The following is an 18,566-nucleotide window of genomic DNA, read 5'->3' on the forward strand; positions in this document are numbered from 1 at the left end:
TGGCACGCCTGTGCTTGTACCCTGGACACAAACTATTTCCCGTTAAAATGAGCACAGGCTGCAAAAAAACCTTTAAATGTTACTGTCTCCATACACCCAGGTGTCCCTTTTAATATTGCAAAAGGCACCTGTGGGGACAGAAATGTTAGAGCTGCTACTTCTGAATTACTGGCTTCAAGGTTGTCAAGTCTGAACTCCATCACTTATACTCATTCCAGGCCAAAGACACCCTTGGTACTGAAGCTAGGATAGGAATGACAGCCCGAAGCCTATACCTTTTATTTATTAATGCAGCAGTGGCTGCTCCCATATATCCCCCCCCCCCCCCCATTCCTTTTACTGTACAGATCTGAAAGAAATGCACAAAGCACACCAAGATTCAAGACCTGACTTGTATAGAGACAATGTTTACTTATCCCAGAGTTCTGCTGTTCTAGACCTGGAGATAGTTTAGTTATGCTTTTAGAAGGTCTGTAAGGGATATCTGAATGGACAGGTCATATTCCTGACATGCTTCTAGAGGGCAGTATGTGCCTGAAATCTCACCAGTACTGTTACATCACACTGCCTCTTTCCTCAGTGAATCCATCTTTCTGGTACTCAAAGTTGCATTCTTGCTAACCGACAAAGAATGTAAGTTCATACGTGTACATGATAATGCTTCAAATATTAGAAATCAGTTTATTTTGTGACCAGACAGTGGAATTCCAGGCTTTTCCTGACTAGTCTTAAAATTTCCCCCTCCCCCAATAACACCTTTTCCGACTGTGTAAGAAAGATGCATATACTTGCCTATTTTTGAGCTGGGCCAATCATATGATCTGTCTCCCCCGTGTCAGCCAACGCCTGCTGTAGGGGAGAGGAGGGAGCACCGATAATGGATGGGCCATAGTAAGCCTATAAGTGATGTCACCGTTCCCAGACATAACCAGCTATCATTTAGCCCTCTCTCCTCTCCCTGCAGCCACCACATGAGTGGCCTGAAACTAGGTAAGTATACAGCTGTCTTACACAGGTTAGTTGGGTGTCAGGAGGGGGGTGGGAGCGTTTTGAAGACTAGTTAGGGAAAGCCCACAATTCCACTTTATTATTCTCAGCATAAACAGTCGAGCTCTGATTGAGAGGAAGTAGTGTCATGTGAATGGATACAAATATCCTAAATTACTACATGAAGATAAGGTGTCCTTTTTGTTTCTGAAATAAGTTGGCAAATCTGCTTTAGATTTTACAGAAAAGTGAGCCTGGTCTCTGAGCACACTAGGTCCTCGGTTGAGCTTGAGTATAGGAAATTAAAGGAAACGTGTAATTTGTTGTAATTAGGAAGCAGATGCTTTGTATAGAGAGGCACAGTATATCCACGGTAATATCTACAGTATGTCACCTTTGTTAATACTACACTGTTTTCAGGTGCGACTGAATCCAGAAGAATGTGCGGAGGTCATGAAACGTTGGGTGGACCATCTCTGTTCCCCACATATCAATCAGAAATATAAAGCAATCCTTGTTCTCCTTTCTCTTGGCTGCTTCAGAAAAGTAATAGAAATGTTACACAGGTAAACTCCTACTCCCAAAGTACAATGATTTTGGACTGTGTGTGCTTTTTACATACACTAAGCTTGTTTGATTTTCTAGACATATTTCACATATAGAATTCTCTTTTTTTATGTTTTATTTCTCAGCATGAGGTGCTTTGATCGTGCTGCCTTGTTTCTGGAAGCCTGTCTGCGATGTTCGGCATTTGAAACCACTGACGAGTCCAATATCCTTTTTAAGTATTGCAGAATGCAGTTTGAACACTGCTCATTCCATGGTCTATTGTAGGTTTTAAAGTGCAGCTGTACTTTCTGAAGCAACTGCCCTATTTTCCTGAGAAAGCAAAGTGACATACCTGGTACAGAGAAGCATGTGGCTCTATCCCCTTTCTGCTATGTGATAACCCGGCTGTTTACACGCATAAAGCCAATGTGTTGGGTGGGCAGAGCCTGATGGGGACCTGACAGAGTAGTTCCCTGTCAGGTCTACCTTGCCTTTTAATTGACAGCGGGTGGCAATGAACATATTTGAAAACTGAAACCCTTTATTGCATTTAGACAGCCAGGAGGTTTTGTTTTTTACATGAGGGCAGCATTGTCAGTCCACATAATATTTTTTTTAGTACATTATATTGAGTAGGTGGGATCAGATTTGCAGCATTCAGTTTAAACATGAATACATTACAGGGAGCATTCCCCACCCCTAGACATGTCAACATTCCTTTGGAAAGTATGCATCAGAGTACAATTTTGTTAGCTTATTGTATTTTGAAACCAGACCCTCAGGATTTAGCTCAGCAAGTATACCATTTCTACAAGAAGTGGAGTTCTAGGCAGCTATATCTGTTATAGGCTTATATATAAATAAGTGGAGGTGGACACTGTTATATTCAGCATGATAAACTATGTAGTAGAACGTCTGGATAAATTATCTACCATACAACAGGCCCTATTTGCATTTTCCTTAACCTTTGTTTACATAAATTGATCTCTGCAGTGTTTGCAGATTACGCACGCAGTCTCCGCTCTCTAGGATTCACACAGGGAGCATTGCGATTTGCCAAGAAAGCAGGAGATGCTGGTACAGATTTACTGTCTGAACTTCAGAGCCACAAACCTGAGGAAGAGGAGCATGAATAAACCATACAGTTCCTCTATTTAGAGAAGAGGCAAGTACACTGGTGTAATAGAAGGAGAGTATTGTGCTTCATGGAAGGTAGACCCTAGTACTGTCTGCAACAGACTAGTGAGTCTGCCATTCACTGGAATATATGCAGAAACAGGAGATCCTATACTGCACTCCCCATTGCAAGTTGTCACACTGTAATATAGATTTAGAAGAAATTTAATAGTCTGCTTTGTCTATGCTTTACCAATTCATATTCTGCCCTACAAAGCCAGATTCACCTGACACTTAAAATTAGGGCAGAGCAAAGATTAACCAAATGGCCTCCAACTCGGTTTATAACTGTCAGAACAGTAAAAGATATTTTCTGATTGGTTGTGGTGAATTTACTGTGCATAATTTTTAAACAAGTCCAAGAAAGTACAAAGGAGGGTTGAAGTATACAGGTCATTATGACAGTCAAGTAAATCAAGAAGCATTTTTGAATGCATGTGTGATCAATAATTTGTATCTTGCTAATCTGTATAACAGACTATAGTGCTTGTCATGGTATGTTATCTTGTGAAAATAAGGAAGAGTGGCATCCATTTGAGGATGAAATATTTGTACATCAAATACAGAGTATCAGAATAACTGCATTCTACTGCTAAACCAGTGTTTCATGATATCTGGGTTCTTGTCTTTTAGCAACACACCAATTCTTCTAAAAGCACAGGCTTACCCAGGAAACGGCACCATCACAGGTTTACAGTGAAGGATCCTGACTCCATTCAGAATTTCTACACTGTTGGATGGGGTCTACTGTTAAAATCACAGCCACCAACATTACTCTACAAGCAGCTGTTTCTTCATCCAGGTGGAAGTACTATTTTATGTTTAAAATAATATACATATCATACATACATTTGATACCTAGAAACTAACATTTTGCTGAGTGAAAGAAACGATCATTCAGAAATTTTGCGAAATTTGAGGGCAGAAGTAGGAAAACTTTGGAAAATCTCAAAACCAAATGTATAAACGTGATATCTAACACACATTAAATTTATTGATAAGCATCACTTGAGGAACATCCAGTGGAAATTGTTGCTCTTAATTGATGGTTGTTAAATGTACCCGTCCCCCCAAGAATTCCTAGGGAAAACTTTCAAAGAAGCTCTTTTACATACAATATGCATGTTGTACAGTAGGTTGGGTTGCCATTCACAATGAATGGCAATGCAACACACATAGATCATGTGTGTTGTAGAATGGGCGCTGAGATTTTCTCGGCTTAATCCACCTAAAATAGTGGTTTCTGTTTTGGGTAAAATGTCCCAGACTTTCCACATTTTCCAGCTGGCCTCTGCATTAAGTTCCACGGGTTGCAGTACAAGTGCACCTGCCAAAGTTTTGGGTACAACATATCCAAATGTTAAGCTGGCCATACACTAAGATTTATCTCATTCAGGACAAGAAATCACTTGATTTTTCCATCCATGCCAAACTGTGGATGGCTGACTCTCTCTTGGCAGCTATTGCATTCTGACGGTCAAACGCTTGTTGCATCTGATTGAATTTTCCATCCGGCTCCTTCAATATTGGGCTGGAGAATGCAAGCAGGGACACTATTGGCAACTAGTCAGTTAAACAGAAACCAGCTAAAATTTGCTCCATGTATGGCCAGCTTTAGGGCAGGGCTACACTAATGATTAAATCTTTTGCTACTGTGAGATTTAACCACTCATTGGTAGTCATCTAATTTGCAGCACACTGATATTATAATGAGATAATTTTCAGTAAATAGAGTAGCCCAAGGCAAAACACATAACGATCGAACCAAACTAATTACTTCAGAAAAGATTTCTTGCTTAAAAAGCCAAAGAATGACGCAACCCATTTGTGTCTCTCTAAATTGAAGTGTCAGTTTTATGTAGACATGACCTTTGAAATATCCTTTCTACGAACAGCAGGTCTGTTTATTTCTGCAGTGCTAATGTTTCCAAGAAATACTGTAGTGATGACCCCATAGCTTACTCCTTCCTACGTAATTCAAAGATGACTAATTCACAGTTCCACAAAATGATGGTAGATATTTATGTTTTGGGCTTAGAGTGTTATGGTTTTTGTAAGGAGAGCTTTGTGAATGTGAATGAGAAATGACGTGTGGGGGTTGCAGTTTGAAAGGGATGCCCTAAAGTGGACCTAGAGCTGGCAATAAATGGAGTGATTTTTTGTCCTGTAACTGAGAGATGCAGGAAAGAAAATCACACGATACCTCCTGTGGAGTCACTGTGTTCTTGGGGCAGGGGGAGCTGTCCCCGCTGGGAGAAAACCGTGATTACTGCTAGCGGCTATAATAGCCGCTAGCAATAATCACATGTAAAATCTGACAGGATGGTTGTACCCAAGTTGATCAACTTGGGTACACTCAGCCTGCCAATACTTGGATTAAATCTCAGCCGGTCTCTGCTGAACTGGCTGAGATTCAAACCGTCTATGGCTGGCTTAACAGACACCAAGCATTGGAGGACAAACTGTGCCTTGGGTGCAGTTGTCTTTTAATTAACACCCCCTGAGAAATACACAACTGTAAAAGCCCCACCCCTGATATCAGTCACATTATATCAATGCCAAACTTGAGAGCTGCCAGTCAACGCACATCTGAGGCTGTTATCTGACTAAAGCTGGCCACTGTGGTTAAACAGAAGTTAATTTTTTGTTTGAATTCTGTTCAACTGCCCTGTTGGTATATTTCTGCTCAGTCAGTGCTGCAGGCAATAGGCTGCAGCGCTGATCTGTGTATTCTGACAGTGGAGTCGTCTCCCCACTTTCAGAATACAATGACAAAAGTGGGGAGGACTCCCCCATCCAGATTGAATGTGTGATGGGGGAATCCGGTCAGATTTTCTCATTCAAGATGCTGGTTGAACAAAAAAAAAAAATGACCCAGTTGTCAGCCTAATTCCATAAGTAACTATTTTTTGCATTTTTCTAGCAGGAGTGGTGTTACCCTCCAGTATGGTGTACAGTGCTGCTAAATTTGAATGGCTCTAAAAGCTGCTACTGGGGGGTTGGTACTTTGCCTTCATATGCTCTTGTTATTATTTATTGTATGTCATACAAGTGTGAAGTGGTTGTCTTACTATTGTTTTACAGTTAAGGCAGATACCTTTAGATATAAGCATCAGTGTTCTCATATGTTTGTATCTACCGTGTGTCATAGCATTCTGTGGTCCCCACATACTAAGAGGTTAACCAACCCTAGAGATTAAGTAGAGGCACCTCTGTCTTGTAGGAGGCGAGCTGTTTCAATTTACCAATAAGATTAAAGTAGGGGTGAAATATATATCCAAGTGATTTCTAGGGGCAGCTAAGACGGTCTAAGGACTCCTCATCCATATATCACCAACCTGTAAAACATTTGGAGCCGTATTCATTTCACCACTCCAGACATGAAGCGAATACGTCACTAAATGCTGGTCTGAATATAGCCATTTAGGGTGAATGACTGAAATCCATAGATTCCTCCATCACGCTAAATTAAATTTATGAAAATCAGCCAAAAGTTGAGCTGTGTATAATCAGCTTGAAGCAGAACTTCACCTAAAAGAGGAAGGTTGGCTTGTTTGCCTCCTCCCCCCTCCGCTGCCACATTTGACACTTCACAGGTCCCAGTAGATTGCAGGACCATTCACAAAGTGCATGCACAGTAGGAAACCAGCTGTGAAGCCACAAAGCTTCACTTTCGGTTTCCTTTACTGAAGATGAAGAATTGGCTCGGGGTGAGGGCATCACTGGATCCCTGGACAGGTGGGTGTCCTTATATTAAAAGTCAGCAGCTACAGTATTTGTATCTGCTGATTTTTAATTATTAAGCGGGAGCCTGGAGCTCCACTTTAAGATGCTATACTTCAAGCAATATTTTGATCAGTAAGAAAAGATTGGCTATTTGTTAAAAGGTGAGCAGCATCTGTATACAATTGGAAGGTTGGCCCAGAAGAAAGCATACAATGTTACTACGTATGAAATTAAAGTGCTAGTTAGCAAAGGATTCAGTGGTGCCTTATAGAATAGATTAAAGCTTGTACAATTAAAATGTCAGTTCACCAAAAATGTAATTTCAATGTCTTTAGCCACTGGAGTATTACACCACCTAATATCTTATATCAGTGGTGATAAAGAGCCTTGAAGTCTGCAGTGCTGTCATGGCCATTCCGAGGAAGATCCACTCTTTCTGGAATATTTGTTTCTATTATATACTATAGGACGCAGCAGGAAGCGTTAGAACACAGAAAACACCAAGCTGCAGAAAATAGAGATCTATACAAGAGGAGCCTGACCACTGTAGGTTCCAAAAGATATGTGAAATCACAGTATGATACGTTTAGGGCCTCTTGCACCTGTGCAAAAAAGCCACATTTGTAGCTGTCCAGCATGTTTTATGGATCTAAAAACAGGTATATTGTGTATGGGACAATCTTCATAAAGATTTGTAATGCAACTGTGTCCAAAGCAGGTGTATATATAAGCGTATATTTATAGACTGAAGCACTGGCAGCTAAAAGAGGATGAAGAATTTTATGTTTGTATATGCATGGGCTTTACGGAACACAACTTTTGTTTTTTTCTCATGTTTATACACAGCATTTTGCTGGCAGAAAGATCTAAGTAGACTATTACATCCTTGTGCAAGAGGCCTTGAAGCTCATTTACAGGAATTCAGCCACTTTGTAAAATCTGTTGGCATACCATGAGTTAAGTCCAATGAGGTGGACGCCACCTCCTTGACTATCTTTTTTTTATTATTTATTGATATGTGACATTTATCTGAAATTTTATTTATTAACATCTGTTTTTTTTTAGCTCTGGGGGTACAGCTATCACACTCCTGGTGCTTTGACAGGAGAGATAATGCTCTTGCATACATCAGCAGCCCTGCCTGCTCCTCCCATCCACTGTTCATTCACTGAAACCCTTGTATTTTGTGAATTAATAAATATAACACAAATGCTCTGTGATTGGGCAGGAGGAGGGAAGGGGCGAACACACCAGCTGCATGCGTCTCCGCAGCTGCAGGAGCTAGGACCAGAAGATCCAGCTTTGGAGTACCAGAGCTGTAACTAAAGTGGTGTTCCTGCTTCTCAGTAAAAATACAAATTGTAAATTAAACACACAAGTTCATAAGGTGGCATTCACCTCATTGGCCTTAACCACTAGTAATCCAGCACATTGAACAAAGTGGCTGAATTCCTGGAGTTCAACTATAAACTATGATATGTTGTATACTACCAATATAGGAATCTGGCTATACATGGAGAATAATACCCCAGTGCTGCTCTCTGTATGGGCATACAGCGATTGGTGGTTTGCTGGTGATGCAGTTGGCAGTTTAATATTGGTCCCAACATGTAGCACTTACTGTACATTATAGATGTTCAGACCTTGTCTCTGATAAGTATATACAAGTAACACCAAGCGTGTGAGCTTTGTAGTAATTTGTAATTTACCTTATTCGTTGGTACTATGATTTCTATAATGCTTAATACATTCCTTGTTGATTTCTGTTTAAATTAATGTAATAAAGAAGTTACATGTGTGTGTTGTTTGTATATTATGTCTTCCTATAATATGTTGTAGAATGTAAATGAGTGACTAGCACCATTTATTGATATTTGGCATGCATGACGTGTGGTTTCCTGCATCTTTAAAACAGAATCTTGTGTTACATAAGTTCGTCATCTAAATATTAGAAGCACTTTCAGGGCAAAGTGACAGGTTCTCTTTATAGGGACTGCACTTTCTCTGAGCTCACCAATCATGTTTCTCCTGCTGGAGCCCTAAGTCCTAAACACTGTGTCAGCTAATGAAAAAATCTGAATACAAATAAGCTCTAATAAACCAATAAAAGCAGCAGGCACAAAAAATGATGAACCCCTTCATCCACAAATAAATAAATGAGCATAAGTGCATAAATGAGAAAGTACAGCACTAGATACTATAAATCATAAACGTCCCTGTGATGATCAAAATTAAATGAATAGAAATAATCATACAATGGAAGAAAATAAATACACAAAAAAATTTGTGATAATCAAATGAATAAACAGTCCCAAGTGAGATATCCTGTGGAATATGGCAATGTGTTCTTGTAAACCAGTGAACATAAAGTGAAGTGATATTCCTCTACCACTATGCACTCACCAGAGATAGCAATGAATAAAGCCTTGAAACACTCTCTCTAGGGAATGTATGCCCCTCCGCTATGGAAGAATCCTGCGATCTTGCAATATGGGATCCTAGAAAAGGTGCTCACAATACAGAGCCTGGAAACAGCGGTATATAGTGTAGTATTTATTGGAATAATAAGACCTACACATCCATGTGGAAGTAAAAACACAGCACCAGCACTTACAAAGATGGCTGCCGGACCATCAACTCAGAGGAGGCGGGTCACTTTGATAACGTGTGTGTGCACGAAACGCATCAAGGAGGAGCCTACGTGCAGACGGCACGCCGTCGTGTCCATGTTGATGGTTCGGCGGCCATCTTTGTAAGTGTTGTGCTGTGTTTTTACTTCCACGTGGATTTGTGGCAGGAATGGGCTACAAGACCATCAGCAAGAAGCTTGGTGAGAAAGAGAACTGTTGGAGTGATTATTCGCAAATGGAAGAAATAAAAAATAACAATCAATGGCCCTCAGCCTGGAGCTCCATGCAAGATTTCTCCTAATGGGCTAAGGATGATCATGAGAAAAGTGAGGGACAAAGCAACTACATGAGAGGCGCTTGTGAATGATCTCAAGGGAGTTGGGACCACAGTCACCAAACAAACCATTGGTAACACAATACGCTGCCATGGATTGAAACCCTGCAGCGCCCGCAAGGTCCCTCTCCTTAAGAAGGAACATGTACAGGCCCGTCTGAAGTTTGCCAATGAACATCTAAATGATTCAGAGAAACTGCTGTGGTCAGATGAGACCAAAATAGAGCTTTTTGGCATCAACTCAACTCGCTGTGTGTGGAGGAAGAAAAATGCTGACTATGACCCTAAGAATACCATCCCTATAGTCAAGCACAGAGGTGAAAACATGCTTTGGGGTTGTTTCTTTGCTAAAGGTACAGGTTGTTTGCCGCATTGAGGAGCCATGTATTGTAAAATCTTAGATGAGAACCTTCTTCCCTCAGCCAGAACACTGAATATGACCACCACATACCGACAAGGCAACAAAGCAGAAGCACATTAAAGTCATGGAGTGGCCTAGCCAGTCTCCAGACTTTAATCAGATAGAAAATTTATGGAGGCTGAAACTTTGCGTTGCCAAATGACAGTCAAGAAACCTCAAGGATTTAGAGATGATCTGTAAAGAAGAGTGAACCAAAATTCCTGCTGAGTTGTGTACAACCCTGGTAACCAACACCAAATGCTAAGTCATGGTTTGCTTGGGGATCAAATGCTTATTTTACTCACTGAACTGCAACTCCACTTATAAAATTTGTGTTGTGTTTTTTTTCTAGATGTATGGTTTATATTCTGTCTCTATCATTTAAAATACACCTATGATAAAAAGTATAGACCCTTCATTTCTTTGTAAGTGGGGAAACGTACTAATTTTGCAAGGGATCAAATAATTATATCTCCACTGTGTGTGTGTATATATATATATATATATATATATATATATATAAAACCAGACGACTGCATCCACAGAGCAGGCTAGTATGTGCTATGTTTTAACACTGAATACTTGTATTGAAGACACAACTGCCACCTACAGCTTGTATAACAGAAGGCAAGTTATTCTTTAAGCAGACTGACAACATTGGTAACACGTGATTTGTTTCTGGATTCTCCTAGTCAGAATACCTAAAACAAAAATGTGTTCTAAATTCATAGATTATCATTATCAAAATACATGGTGGTCTTTAACTGGTGAAGGAGATTACTGCACTTTACCTTAATACATTTTAGCCTGACTCAAGCCAGAATGAACTTTTTACATGGTAAAAAATAGCAAACAAATTATTATTGGTGGGTTTGTTGTTTTTTTTTGGTGGTGGTGGGGGCAAAACATGGAACACAATGCAAAAACCCAACAGAAGTTCTAATCCTTAGGTTTTGGTTTGAGTTGTGTTTTAAAAATATATGTTCAGAATGATTCTTAACAATAGCTCCACTTTAAGGACAAGCTGTGGAGGGTTAGATTTGTATTACTGTAGCCCAGTGCACAGATTTTCCATCACCTGAGTGGATAAGTATTTGTAATAGGGATACAAATAGCAATTTAAAATGTGCTATTTAGTAGAAAGAGATAGAACCTCTGTTAGGTGTTTATTGCAGTATCCCCACTGGGAGAGATTGCCATTCACTTTATGGAGATCAATGGCTGAGGAAGAGAAGGATTCATTTCCAATTAAAAAAAATAATGATAAAAGTTCCAACACTTTTGCTCTCCTATACAGAATTTAAAGACAATATGTGATTTGGCCATGTAGCTGTCTGAAGATAAAGAAAAGCCCTAGATATGGTGAAATCCACTGGAATATCTGCTCACATAAGGCTATAGACTCCCCGTTTAACTGCATTGATTGGCCCAGTGCTGTCACATGCCCCACTTTGGCTCCCTGTTTCACCCCAGAGGAGCACACAGTGTCAATTTAAAGACCATGATTAGTGTACAGAGTGAATTATGGAGTTATATGGATCTCTAAATCACCGCCCCAAACCAAGCATACAAGTGATAAGAAAATTCCTGATCACCATGCTGTGTATCTTCTGATTTGCAATTCAGTTCAGTATAGAATCCAGCAGGTCAGAGAACTAGCAATCTCAGAAGACTTAGTTTAGCAATGGCTGCCCAAATAATGATACTAATGTGTCTTCTGAGTTCCATGATGGAGGCACTTTTCTGGATGCAGCCTGACCCTTTTCACTTATGCAGACATATAACTTCTGTGCCTGCTACAATTTTCTCTCCATGCCTTTAAACATTATGCCCCTCATCACACAATAGGCACACATTACTCTTTCACCTCTTTTTAGGTTTCCTAAGTTAAAATGTATTTTTGGTGCGGTCTCATGTGCATGTCCTTTCTATATAGACATTGCTGATGAATGGCTCAGGAACAAGTGACAAGTTTAGGTAAACAACCTAACAAGCCAGAAAGGAGGAGGAGGAGGGAAACACTTTGAGGTTGAGCAACTTGTACTTCCCCCATCTTGTAAACAGGAAAGCAGATGAGAGAAGCTTCTCCCCCAGGACAAAATGAAATTCTGCAACTAGAACAAAAATCTGTCACATTACATACAAACCCAACTCTTAGCTCTGTGCTCTTGGATCAAATGTCTTTGCTGCAGCCTGCAAGGGCATTCTTCTGTTCTTCACAATATCTACACAGCCAATATCATCACTAAGCCCATGTTCACAGATGAGCTGAGCGGATTACCAGTGATTTTTGTTGTGTTTTTGAGGTGTTTTATAAGCTAAGTGTAAGTGTTTTTGTACATGGTTCAAGCTTCAGGTGTTTGTTTCCTGGTCTGGGCAAAGGGGGGAGAGGAGTTTTTCTGGGGCAACAATGCTGCTTATGAGCTACTTCATAACACCTAATCAAAAAAATGACATGATAAATAGCCATCAGAGAATTGCAGATGTTGCACATCTCTATAGCCTGTAGAAACCACACTAGTGAATAAGAAGCAGAAATATATTTAAATGAAAGTTTTTGGGCCCAGAATTCAGCCTTGAACAGCAACTGTAACCTATTTAATGTTTTGCCAGTGTAAAACGTTTATGAATCCTGCTTCTATTTACATAGTTTGTGTGTCTCTCCCATATATATACATATATATATATATATATACACACACACACAGTTGTATTCAAAATAATAGCAGTCAGACATCACTAACCTGATCAATCACTGTTTTTGGTAGAAATTATTTTTCTACATGCCAAATAATTTACTAGCAGGTGTAGCAGAGTAATAGAAATCCAACAGACCCAACAGTCATGACATGCATGCTGCTGATTCTGTGTAATTGAATCACTAATTGAAAGGGGCATGTTCAAAATAATAGCAGTGTGGAGTTCCATTAGTGAGGGCATTCATTCTTTGAAAAACAGGTGGCAATTATTGCCCTTATTTAAGGAAGGAAGGCAGCAAATGTTGTACATGCTGGTTACAGTGCATTTCTCTCTGAAATTCTGAGGAAAATGGGTCGTTCCAGACATTGTTCAGAAGAACAGCGTACCTTGATTAAAACATTGACTGGAGAGGGGAAAACATATAAAGAAGTGCAGAAAATGATAGGCTGCTCAGCTAAAATGATTGCAAATGCTTTAAAATGGCAACCAAAACCTGAAAGACGTAGAAGAAAGCGAAAAACTACCATTCGAATGGATAGAAGAATAGCCAAAATGGCAAGGACTCAGCCAACAATCAGCTCCAGGAAGATCAAAGAAGGTGTAAAGTTACCTGTGAGTACTGTTACAATTAGAAGACGCCTATGTGAAGCCAAGCTATCTGCAAGAAGCCCCCTGCAAAGTCCCACTGTTGAAAAAAAGACGTGCTGAAGTGGTTACAATTTGCCAAAGAGCACATTGACTGGCCTAAAGAGAAATGGTGCAACATTTTGTGGACTGATGAAAGTAAGATTGTTCTTTTTGGGTCTAGTGGCCGGAGACAGTTTGTCAGACGACCCCCAAACACTGAATTCAAGCATCAGTACACTGTGAAGACAGTGAAGCATGGTTGCGCAAGCATCATGATATGGGGATGTTTCTCATACTACGGTGTTGGGCCTATTTATCGCATACCAGGGATCATGGATCAGTTTGAATACATCAGAATACTTGAAGAGGTCATGCTGCCTTATGCTGAAGAGGAAATGCCCTTGAAATGGGTGTTCCAACAAGACAACGACCCCAAACACACCAATAAATGTGCAACATCTTGGTTCCAGACCAACAAGATTGACGTTATGGAGTGGCCAGCCCAATCCCCGACTCTTAATCCAATAGAAAACTTGTGGGGTGACATAAAAAAAATGCAGTTTCTGAGGCAAAATCAAGAAATAGAGAAGAACTGTGGAATGTAGTCCAATCATCCTGGGCTGGAATACCTGATCACAGGTGCCAGAAGTTGGTTGACTCCATGCAACACAGATGTACAGCAGTTCTCAGAAACAGTGCTTATACAACTAAATATTAATTAAGTGATTCAAAGGAAAGCAAAATCTTCAAACATTTTTCAGTTTATATAGTGAATGTTTGAGTTTGTAAAGAAGAATACAAACACTGCTATTTTTTTGAACAGTCTAATATTCACTTTCCTTCAATTTTTTTAGAGGAACAACACAAATTTGATCTATTTTTCTTCATGTTTTGATTTGGAATAGAATGTGTAGTGTTCCCAATGCATTTGTGTGTATGGAAATAAAAGCTATTAGAAGGATTCTCAGCTTTATTCACTTTTTTCAACACACTGCTATTATTTTGAACACAACTGTTTTTATATATAAATATATATATATATATACACACACACACACATATACATACATACTGTACATACATACATACAGGTGAAACTCAAAAAATTAGAATATTGTGCAAAAGTTCATTTATTTCAGTAATGTAACTTAAAAGGTGAAACTAATATATAAGATAGACTCATTACATGCAAAGCAAGATAGTTCAAGCTGTGATTTGTCATACTTGTGAAAAAGCAGGAAAAAGCAAGATGGAGTCCTTCACTCTGCTCTCACGAAGTATGATGGCCTTTGAAGTTCTATTTCTTTATCAGCCTATCAGGCTGTTTCTGTTCAAGACTGCATATTCCACAATGATTCGCAGCTCTACTTCCTGCTTGAGAAAGTCCCTGTCATTGGCTCCTTTAATGGCTCCTCTGATTGACTCTCTCTCTATTACAGTCTGAGAGGAGAAGGTGGGGGGGGGGGCAGAAATCCCTCACTTCCTTGTCTGTGTCCAGTGCAAGTGTCAGGTTTCATAGGAGATGCCAGTCAGCCAGGGGCGGACAACTCATGGGGCCCCCGGGCAATAGGGGATCATGGGGCCCCTGTGTCCTTGCCCAAACTAAAAAAAAGCCTATGAAAAAGGTACCAGGGGAATCTCGTGGGGCCCCCTACTGACCCCGGGCCCTCAGGCAGTGCCCGAGTTTCCAAATAGTCAGTCTGCCCCTGCAGTCACAGATAGGATTCATTTCCTCTCTCTCTCTCTCTCTCTCTCTCTCTCTCTCTCATTTACACTGGCAAAACATTTAAAATCTTACAGTTACTGTTCAAAGCTGAACTTTGGCCACAAAAACTTTAATTTCAATAAATTCCTTAAGCCCCGGTTCACACTGCTGTGACTTGTGGCACATGACAAGACAAAATGTAATTTTTCAATAGTTGTCTTAATCAATGTGACTCAAGTTGCAGTGACAAAAAAAAGGTTCCTGATCTATTTTTCTGTAACTTGAGTGCCATAAACTGTAATGTTAAATCACAAAGTCGCAAGCATGTTGCAAGGAAGTCGCACGACTTTAGGGTTACAGAGGATTTTATTCTACTTTGTATGCACAAAATACCTTTGCAAACCCAAACATTATCTTGTAAAAGTAGTAATGACATTATTTCTGTGCTGTACATAGCCTGAGCAGAGCTGTGGGAGGGACACAGCAGACCCCACTCACTACAGGCTTCCTGCAAAAAACTACAGGAGGGGGCGGAGACAAGACCAGTCACCCTGCACAAGGAGAGAGAGAAGCAGTGATTGGTCTTTAATACAGTTAACTCCTGCACAAAAGTAATGTTTCAGACTACATTACTGCACAGATCTGGAGAGCTGACAATAGATAAGCTTAATCTGGTAAAAGGAAAAAAAAAATGGGAATTACAAGTCTTCGCAGATCCATTCTTCCTGAAAATGATTGCTGATAGCCAGTGCAAGAACTCACTCAACACATCTGCAAACTAAAGATTGTTCATATTCATGTGGTTTTCATACAGAAAGGTAATGTCCAGAATACACAATGCAGTAATTACTACTGGTGCTCACATAGGTTGTGCTGCTACTGACAATAGACCCATGTATGACTAGCCATACACAGGTTGTTTCCTATTGTTCAGGCCACGGGAGGACAAGCTAAAAGGAGAAGAGAAGTCCCCTCAAATCTGAAGATTTTGACTAATTTCCCGTTGCGCCTCTGGAACAGGAAGTGACTTTTTTTTTTCTCAATGGTACACAGGCCGCAAAAACCTAACATGTCATGTCATGGGTTTTAACCCATATCCCACTGTATCCTAAAATAGCAAAAAATTTTGGCTATACATACACTTTATGCTTTACAAAACAAAAGTATCTCAAATTCTACGAATATATGAAAATGGAGCACGTTTATATATGGACTGTTATTAATGGCTGTTTATACAAGTTAACTTGTGTTTTAGGAAAAAAAGTTCTTTAAATATCCATGTGTGTCCTTATCTGGACTGTGCTTGTTAGTGTAAAGCATTCCTTCAAACGGCCAGTAATAATAGAAGAGGTCACATGTGCAACAAAGAACATTTATTTTTCTCCTTCAGCCACCTGGGAAACAAAAAGCTGAACATAGGGTCACACTGGCAATATACAATACTACTATTCTTTATGGCAGTGGTGCAAAGAAACAACAAATATTTCCCTAAATATTAAAAAATCTTGAGGGCAGGGTCTACTCTCCTTTTGTTTCTGCTTATTACACTCAGTTATTCATTGTCTGATCATCTTGTGCATTTCCCAAGTTTCCAAGCTCCAGAGAATATGTTTTTCAACTTTTATAGAAATGATAACAGTAATAATAAAAGTGTAATATCATTGGTCTCAACAATCTGTCAGTTGAAAGAACAAGTGTCTCTGTCCCTTGTTCCTTGCAAGTGTATATAAACCCAAGAACAAGACTGTAATATATTGCACCATACTAGTCCTTTGATAAGGTGGCTGCATTCGTTTTCTTATTTCACGTTTATGACATTTTCTGTCGAAACAGAAAAATAATTGTTGATCCTACCAAAAATCCACTGTTTTTGTACCTGTTTCTGTTCACTGAACTGAAGACTCAGGACCAGGGCCGGGCTGACAACTCATGGGGCCCCCGGCAATAGGGGATCATGGGGCCCCTGTGTCCTTGCCCAAACTCAAAAAAGCCTATGAAAAAGGTACCAGGGGCATCTCATGGGGCCCCCTACTGACCCCGGGCCCTCGGGCAGTGCCTGAGTTTCCAAGTGATCAGTCCACCCTGCTTGGGGTTCAATGACATTTGTGCAGACACCAGTTTTCTGCAATAGAAGACATCAGGTGAGGAGCATTGCCACATGGACATCTTTACCGCACTGCATCGGAGCTCTCTGTCTGTCCTTGTGAGCTGCAGTGCATAGAAACTTTGTGACATTTCAATAAAGTCATGGAAAAAAGGTAAACAGTGTCCTGCATTTAAAAAAAAAATATTACCGCCTTTGAAGCCTGTGCAGCACAGACGCAGAGGAAAACAGCTTGCTTCTTGTGCGGGTAATGTGAATGTGCCCTCAAATGTTATTTGCCTTCCCGGTTAACATGTGTGTACTACAGAACACCTTCTCTTTTATGATAGTAAGGAGAGAGGGAGTTTTTAGTAATCCTAATCAGTAGAGCAGCCTAGGGTGATAATTCTGTTTCACAGATACAGTACAGTGAGTAAGCGTGATCACCCTAGGACAGGAAGTGCCTTGCTGGCAGGATCACCAAGTGGAAATAAAGCCTGAAAAAAAGAAAACTAATGCAGCTGCCATCTTCAGAGACTTGCAAGCTACAATATATTGCCTTATTTGTTCTTGTGTTTAGATACGCCTATTCACATCTACTGTATAGTGCCTTGAAAAAGTATTCATTCATACCCCTTGAAATTTTCCGCATTTTGTTATGTTACAACCAAAAATATAAATGTTAATTTATTGGGATTTTATGTGATAGACCAACACAAAGTGGCACATAATTGTGAAGTGGAAGGAAAATGATAAATGGTTTTCAAATTTTTTACAAATATCTGAAAAGTATGGCGTACATTTATATTTAGCCCCCTTTACTCTGATACCCCTAACCAAAATCTAGTGGAACCAATTGTCTGCAGAAGTTACCTAATTAGTAAATAGAGTCCACATGTGTGTAACTTAATCTCAGTATAAATACAGCTGTTCTGTGAAGCCCTCAGTGGTTTGTTAGAGAACATTAGTGAACAAACTGAATCATGAAGGCCAAGGAACACACCAGACAAGTTGTGGAGAAGTTTACAGCAGGGTTAGGTTATAAAAAACAATATCCCAAGCTTTGAACATCTCACGGAGCACTGTTCAATCCATCATCTGAAAATGGAAAGAGTATGGCACAACTGCAAACCTACCAAGACATGGCCATCCACCTAAACTGACAGACCGGGCAAGGAGAGCATTAATCAGAGAAGCAGCCAAGAGGCCCATGGTAACTCTGGAGGACCTGCAGAGATCCACAGCTCAGGTGGGAGAATCTGTCCACAGGACAACTATTAGTCGTGCACTCCACAAATGTGGCCTTTATGGAAGAGTGGCAAGAAGAAAGCCATCGTTGAAACAAAGCCATAAGAAGTCCCGTTTGCACTTTGCGAGATGCCATGTTGGAGACACAGCAAACGTGGAAGATGGTGCTCTGGTCAGATGAGACCAAAATTTAACTTTTTGGCCGAAAAGCAAAACGCAATGTGTGTCGGAAAACCAACACTGCACATCACCCTGAACACACCATCCCCAGCGTAAAACATGGTGGTGGCAGCATCATGTTGTGGGGGTGCTTTTACTCAGCAGGGACAGGGAAGCTGGTCAGAGTTGATGGGAAGATGGATGGAGCCAAATACAAGGTGTCAGGGACCCCAGAGCTGGCC

General features: G+C 40.2%; 1 protein-coding gene across 2 annotated transcripts in view; it reads left to right on the top strand.

Moving 5' to 3' along the window:
• WDR11 (WD repeat domain 11) overlaps window positions 1-8,236 on the top strand; it is a 131,841-nt gene extending 123,605 nt beyond the window's left edge. The window contains exons 27-30 of one of the 2 annotated variants that reach the window (XM_089683228.1): window positions 1,408-1,553; window positions 1,680-1,759; window positions 2,512-2,701; window positions 3,346-8,236. In XM_089683228.1, coding sequence (XP_089539354.1) covers window positions 1,408-1,553; window positions 1,680-1,759; window positions 2,512-2,672 — 387 coding nt within the window. In that variant the 3' untranslated portion in view covers window positions 2,673-2,701; window positions 3,346-8,236. Of the gene's footprint in view, window positions 1-1,407; window positions 1,554-1,679; window positions 1,760-2,511 lie in introns of both variants that reach the window. The other variant, XM_089683226.1, reaches the window with a different exon arrangement.
• The last annotated feature ends 10,330 nt before the right edge of the window (window positions 8,237-18,566 follow it).

This window comes from Staurois parvus, unplaced genomic scaffold (assembly GCF_062004578.1).
Source record: "Staurois parvus isolate SC_StPar_1 unplaced genomic scaffold, SC_StPar_1.0 ptg000303l, whole genome shotgun sequence".
Lineage (NCBI taxonomy): Eukaryota > Metazoa > Chordata > Amphibia > Anura > Ranidae > Staurois > Staurois parvus.